Source organism: Heterocephalus glaber, unplaced genomic scaffold, assembly GCF_053883595.1.
Source record: "Heterocephalus glaber isolate CG9 unplaced genomic scaffold, H.glaber_assembly_v1.0 deba00001504, whole genome shotgun sequence".
Lineage (NCBI taxonomy): Eukaryota > Metazoa > Chordata > Mammalia > Rodentia > Bathyergidae > Heterocephalus > Heterocephalus glaber.
The window spans coordinates 67,892,647-67,899,712 of NW_028258324.1; the positions used below are offsets into that span (position 1 = coordinate 67,892,647).

Sequence of the window (7,066 nt, forward strand, 5' to 3'; positions counted from 1 at the left end):
AACTGGCATGGCAGAGCCGGCCTGGCTGAGGGGATTGGACTTAAGCAAAGCCTGGAGTGAGGTCAGAGCGAGGCAAGTGAATTTCCTTGGAAAGACCTCTCCAGGCAGAGGGAACAAGTAGAATAGATCCTAGTGTCTGGTGTGTCTGGAAAGCAGCAAAGAAGTCAGTGTAGCTACAGCAGTCAGGGGAGAGAGTACTAAAAGGTGTCAGTGGGACGGCTGGGCCACACATTGTGTCTGACTTCATTGGTCTCGGCCTTTGCAGAATGGCAAAGGGAGCAGAAGAATGGCAGGGCCTGGTTTAGGTTAAAAGGCTCACCCAGCTGTGGTGCTGAGAAAAAGGAAACAGCCTCTCTGTGCAGTCCCACTGGTGCAAACTAAACTGATGAGTGATGAATGGAAAACACAAGTTCTTTCCAGGAAGACTTGAAAGGAAATAGTCCTCTTTAAAAGTAGAGCTATCAAAAGGCTTCATGAGCTGTCACTCAAAAAGAGGCTGGATAACCTGTCCCTGGAGCGTGTGTAAAACAGTGTTTTATACACTCTGGTAAAGGATAGAATGAGGAAGGCCTTCAGGATGTTTCAAGCCCTAAGACAGAGCCCTTGACACCCAGAGAGAATCACAATCAGCTGCAAGTCCCTGGGAAATGCACCCAAAATTAAACCACGATCCACAGCTCCCTATGCCTGCAGGGTTCATACCCCCTTACATCTGTGGTCCCCAACCTTTTTGGCACCCAAGACCAGTTTCATAGAAGACAATTTGCCCCCAGATTGGCGAGGGCACGTGGTTCCAAGATGACTCAAGCACATTGCATTTATTGAGTGCCGTAATTACACAGCACAAAAAATGAGAGATTACTTGGTGTGGGATTTAAGCTCCAAGATAGGGCTGCCTTAACCAAGACCTCTCAGTGTGAGAATCACAGGGAAAAGCAGCCTGATCTGAAGCTTCTGTGGCTTTTTATTGATAGGTCCAGAAAGCAAAGAAAAAGGAGAAAAGAAGGACACATGTGCAGCAATTCATGTAGGCGAGAGGGGAAGGGCAGGGGAAGGTCAGGAATGATTCCTTACATGAGTGACCTGACCTAAGGGCTGTCCAAGTAATACATCGGAGTATGGGGAGGAGAAAGCCAGAGCATTCATTCCTTACAGTAATGTGTTTTGATCCTACATGGACTTGTGGCCCTAGAGAAAATCTTTTAACCGTTAACCATGTACTCCAGGAGATTTGGGGCTGTGGCCCCAAGAGTCCCTTATCTCTGTATATCCATCCCAAACATGCGCCTGGCCGACACCCCCACAATGGAGCATTTTCCTTCTATTATTACTACGTTAGAGTCTCAAAAGGAACATGCAACCTCATCCCTCGGGTGTGCATTTTGCAGTAGGGTTCATGCTCCTATGAGAATCTAATGCCACCACGGGTCTAACAGGAGACAGAGCTCAGATGATAATGCAAGCAGCCAGGAGCTTGGGAGAGGCTGTCGATACAGATGAAGGTTTGCCTGGCTTACATCACCCCATGCTACCAAGTGACAAAAACAAAAACCTCTGTCATCTCCAAATGCTTTGATTTCAACATTTTATTTAGGATATATGAGTACGAAATTCTAGAAAAAATAAACAGTGCAGAGAGAGAGACTTGTAATATGGTCACAAGCAGGATGTGCTGGGGAAGTAAGGATCTGGCTGGGAGAAGGCTTAGGTCATTGATTCATTTATTCATTCCACAATTTTTTACTGAGCATGTGATATGTGTTCATTGGATGTGAATAAAATACATGGAGTGTATGCTGCTTGGAGCTTACATCTAGCAGGGAGAATAGCCATAGATGAGTAATTATAACAAAGTGTTAGGGTCATAAAACTCGGCAATGGAGACTCAGAGTGGGATAAATCACTATAGCAGCAGGTCTGCAAGAGCAGGGGTGGAGATGGAGGGTCAAGTCCCTGGGGCACAGAGTGGAGAGCAAGTAGGGACCAGAAGGAGAGAAGGGAAGCTGAGCTGAAGTCCTAGAGAATCCAGGGCAGGTCATCAACACTAACACTATGCAAAAGGAAGGCCCAGTAAGAAGGCATCATTCCAGGGAGTACAGAAGGACCACTAGGTGCTCTATTCAGATGCTCAGGCCCAGTCTCTCAAATTCTGATTCTATTGGTCAGGACAGGAGGCTGAGCACTGACACTCCTTTAAAAGTTCCCTGGGATTTCTGAAGTGCAGTCAGGGCTGAGAACCTTTACAGTAAGGAGAGCTCTCTGAAAGACAGGGCTACTCCAGGTTCCCACTATATCCAGCACCTAAATCAGCACTTGCTAGAGAATAGGTACCAGGACATGTAGACTGGGTAAAGAATGAATACTGCATGAATGAAGTGAAGGAAGTCACAACTAGTTACTAGTATTAAGGGTCAAGAGTAAGACTGGACAGGACTGGCCTAGAGCTGCACCTAAACAGAACCTCACTGGGGACAACAGAACAAGGAGAAGGGAAATATTGTAGCGGGAGAGGGGGAACTAATGGCTCATTACAGATCAGAGACAACACAGGAAGTCTCAAATATGCATTAATGACTTCTAAAACTGACTGAAGCTACACTTTATTTAAATATCCCAACTTTTTGGAAGTAACACTCTTCTCTCCACCCCTACAGATGATGACTTTCTAGTAAAGTCGTCAGGAAAGGAGGAGAGGGAGTCAAATTAACAGAAGTGGGGTGAATGAGGTCCCTCAAATGTTCAGGACGGCATCCCACCGCCTGCTTTCTGTTCCTCCCATTCAACCTCATTCCATACCCTACTGTCAGGAAGTCTCTTTTCCTTCCACTTCAGACCACACTGCATCCCGTTTTAAAGCACTATGAGATTCTCTGTGGACTTTTTATTTCAGATCTTTAGCCTGAAGACACTCCACCCCTGTGGCCTCTGTGGATAGCCAGTCTATGCCAAGAGGCCCCATGGATGGCCAGTGTGGGAAAGACACTGAAGTATTATTTCAGCAAGAACTCAGGAGGCCAGGCCCTTGCTCCTTTCTGTGTCCTGGCCATCAGCACTGCCGAGAATCTAGACTCTGCATTATAATAGGAAGTTGTTACATGTGTTTCTCTAATGCTTTGCTTTTAAAACTCTGTCTTCTAAACTTCCCCTAAATTGTGCCAGTTCACATGCAGCAAGGGGAAAGCCTTGTTCTCTGTGGGACTCCACCCCAACCACCATCTTTCAGCCAGGCCAACTCCAGGATCCACCTGAAGCAGGAGAAGCTAGAAAACAGAAGCTGGGGACCCCATGGACCCAGCAGCAAGGAGCAGCCTAGAGCCCCCATCCTTCTCCCTTCAAGAGAAATCTGCTGTAGGCATGAGGTAGAGCCTGGGTGAGGCTCAAGCAGCAGGCAGAGAGGTTAATTTAAGGATGCAGCTAAAAGATGTTAAGATAATGAGGGGCAGGGGCAGGAAGCTAGTCAGAAAGCAGGGATAAGCTCATACCTACTGAAAAGCCTTTTGCTATCACCTAGTCTCATAATTTTCAAAATAGTTCAGCCTTTCTTCATACAAAGTCTTGCATGAAACCCACCTGAGGAAGCCCTCTTCTGATTGCAGCAAGAGGAAGAGGTAAGAGCTGGGCACGGGCTCTTGGACCAGCAGGGAAACCCACTCCGTCTACCTTCCAAAACCAGAGTCCCTAAGGCACCTATGTAGAACTTGGGAGTCCTGAACTCCTCTTTATAAAACAATGACCCAGCCAAGTACCTTAACTTCAGGGTCCCCAGAGTCAGTGCCCAGCATCAGGGTCAAAGCTTGATCCCGTTCCCAGCCCTGGTCTCTTCTCGCCCACTCCCAGGGGCTGACGGCCCTGCACCCCCAAGCTTCGCCCCCACCCCAAGGAAATCCTAGACGGAGCTGCGGAAGGAGAACTGCAGGTAGATGATCAGCAGCAGGACTGTGGCCCAAAACAAGCACCAGGGGATGGAGAAGAAGTTGCAGCCCGAGCCCTCCTCGGCCTGCGGCTTGGCGGGGCTGGGCGCGCGGGAGAAGGTGTAGGTGGCGGCCTCCTCCTCCAGCAGCTTCTCGCTGGGCTTCCAGTGCACGATGCCCTCCTGGCAGGCCTCGCAGAACTCGCCGCGGTGTCGCCGGGTGTCCCGGCGGCTGGCCACGTGGATGCGGTACTGGCCGCCACGCTCCCCGTAGCACTGCTCGCGCAGGCTGGTGATGAGGTTGTCCACCAGGCTCTCGATGTTCTCCTCCAGCATGCTGGACTCGTCCAGCCGCGCCGTGCCGCACTCGTAGCACAGCTGCTTGAAGACGCGCATGCGCACCGAGCCTGCGTGCTGGGCGCGGTCCAGGTACATGTGGAAGAGGATGACTACGTGGGGCGACTGCCAGGTGTGCCAGCACCAGGAGCAGTGGAATCTGCGGGGAGGAGGAGGAGGAGAAAGAAGAGGAGCTCGTGGAGGTGGTAGAAAAGGGCCTAGAGTGGGCTTCAGGGCCTGTGGACCTGGGCAGGGCCTGGAGGTGGGGTGTTGACAGCTCCCTGGGTTCGTTAGCTTTGCCCAGGAGGCCGCACAGCCTGCCTGCTGTGAGTGTCTGGGGACTGCAGCAGAACAGGCTCCTGGAGATGCCACCTGGCATCCAGCAGTGGTCTGCTTCCTGGGTGCTTTCCAGAGGCCCCAGCTCCATCCACCCGGTACCCTCAGGTCTCAGGCCTGGCCCCTTCCCGCCTGCCTGCAGAATGCACTCATGCAGTAGGCGAGTTCTTCCCACCCAGGCCACCTGAGAGTCTGATAGCAGGGATGGCCCTGGCCAGACAGGAATCACACAATCCACCTGCACATTCCTATCTGTCCACACTGACTGTGAACAGGCTAAATCCAACCCGGGAGGAAGTGACCCCGTTATCACCTGTCAGTCTCAGGCCAGTGCCCAAGCCAATGCGTCCCGAGGCAAGAAATGGCGGTGGTCAGTGCCCAGAGTGACCTCGCCTCCGAGCTGTAGCTTTCCAGGTACCAGCCAGGTCTGGGGGAGCCGCAAGCCCTCCACAATCCACCCCGCAAGCCTTCCAGGTCTTCAAGAAGCTTTTGGATCCCTCAGGAAAGTGGCCCACCTCCCAGCAGCCAGTTTAGGAGCTTCATGTTTTCATTTTCAATTGTTGACTTACATTCTTTGGGGACGCTTTCACCCTCTCATACCAGATGACAAAACTCGGGTTTAAAAATGGCAGAACTGGGAGGGGCATGCTTAGAAATCACTGAACTAATCCTTTCTTTCTTTATTTGTTTGCTTGTTTATTTATTTTTGGTACCGAGGATCACACTTGGGTCTTTGCACTTTCGAGGCAGGTGGCAGAACCACTGAGCTAAATCCCCGACCCAAATTAATCCTTTATTTACCTCTGAGACGCAAGAAGAAAGAAAGCTATCTGTGTACACACAGCTCATGAGAGGCAGAGCTAGTGCCCTGCGCATAACAGGTACCCAGCAATGTTTCCTGAGCCTAATTTAATTGGACTGAATTGGATTGAACTGAACTGACTGATCAAGACAAGCAGGAACCCCTTGCTTCTGACCCCAGGCTGTACTGCTCACCCTCGAAACTCATGTCCCAAAGGGAAGTCACAGTGCTGTAGACCCAGGGAGAAGAGTGCTAGAAAGTTGTCTCATATGTCATGTATACAGATGACCAAGAGACCTTGTCAAAATACAGATTCGGATTCAGGTCTAAATTAGGGCCCAAGATTCTGCGTTTGCATTAAGTTCTACGTATAATGAAGAAGTTGCTCACTGCACCCTAAAACATAGCTCTAGACCAGCGGTGCAAGCCTCTGGCATGCGCGCCACAGCAGGCTTTGTATCATTGAACCCTCTAAAAGGTTCGCCATCACTGATCTAGACTAACCCTTCATTTTGCAAATAGGGAAAGTGAAGTCCAAGAAAGAAGCTGAATTGCTCAAGGCGCCAGTCTCTAACATACCTCATATATTCAATATTTTAAATCAAATCAAGCTGAATTTAATAGATAAAAACCGAACTGCTCCTGCATCAAAGAACAGATTTCCTGATCCCCAGGGGACCTCAAGCTCACCATTTCTCAGTTTTCTACTATTTGAGGAGATTATTAAAATCTAAAAATATGTAAAATGTCAGAGAGTAATAAATGTGTTCTACCTCTTTAATCTCTGGATGGGAAAGCTATGAGAACAAAAGTTACACAGGTAATAGGGGGAGAGCTGGAGTCAAACTCAGGCACCCATGTTCGGCAGGGATTCTCTCTGGCTCCTTATCAACACCAGCTTAACAGAGAAGTTGAAGTTAAGCACTTGGGTTCAATGTGTCCTTGTCTGCCCTTAAGAAGTACTCAGGCTTGGAGGCCCAGCAAGACCCCTGCTTCCTGGTCTACTCACCTGCCTGAGGCATGCAACTCCAAGTACTGCTTCCAGCCAGGGGCCAGCACATTGTGCTTGAGGTTGGGGTCTATGATGAAGTCCCAGCTGTCAGCTGGCTTTGCCTCCTCCATCTTCTCATAGAAGACTTTCTTCCACTCACCTGTGGTCACACTTTTACACATGTCCTTGTCAGTGGTGAAGGTGGGCAAGGTCCACTTAAGCGAGAACGTGGGGAACGAGGGCAGGTGCAGGGCAGGGCAGCGCAGTCTCCACGGTCTAAAAATCCTCATCGACAGGACCAAGAGGAAGCAGGACCCAGCTCCCTCCTTTGTCCGCAGTGGAACCTGTTTCCAAGGCAACCAGGCAAGGCGCCAGGAGACAGAGCCTGGAGAGGAGGGAGTCTCCAAAGGGGTGCTTCAGGGCCCTGAACTGAGGCGCAGAGGCAGGGTGTGTGAGTCTAAGTGATCTAAGATGGAATGGGGGCTTGACAGGAAGCTAAGCTTCAGACCATCTCTCCCTGGCCTTGGAAGGGCATGGAGAAGTGAGGACCTGAGAGCTAGCTCAAATTCATCTTGCTACCCTCTAGGGGCATCATCAGCATCTGGCTGCTATGGCAACCAGGATGCCTTAGAGAGCCAAGGAGAAATAAGGGATGGGAAGATGTAGACTTGTTAGAAGATGGAGCAGTAAG

General features: G+C 50.1%; 1 protein-coding gene across 1 annotated transcript; it reads right to left on the reverse strand.

Moving 5' to 3' along the window:
• Positions 1-1,573: 1,573 nt before the first annotated feature.
• Rtp1 (receptor transporter protein 1) lies at positions 1,574-6,678 on the reverse strand. The gene is made up of 2 exons (XM_004834811.2): positions 6,394-6,678; positions 1,574-4,406 (listed from the first exon to the last, which is right to left on the reverse strand). The coding sequence occupies exons 1-2, from the start codon at positions 6,663-6,665 to the stop codon at positions 3,887-3,889; spliced, it is 792 nt and encodes a 263-aa protein (XP_004834868.1). The 5' UTR covers positions 6,666-6,678; the 3' UTR covers positions 1,574-3,886.
• Between the last annotated feature and the right edge of the window lie 388 nt (positions 6,679-7,066).

Bases quoted from the DNA above. Each gene is read 5' to 3' on its own strand.
- Rtp1 (XM_004834811.2), bottom strand. From the start codon at position 6,665: ATGAGGATTTTTAGACCGTGGAGACTGCGCTGCCCTGCCCTGCACCTG. The intron at 4,407-6,393 runs GTGAGTAGACCA...TCCTCCCCGCAG, and splicing joins GAGTTGCATGCCTCAGGCAG to ATTCCACTGCTCCTGGTGCT.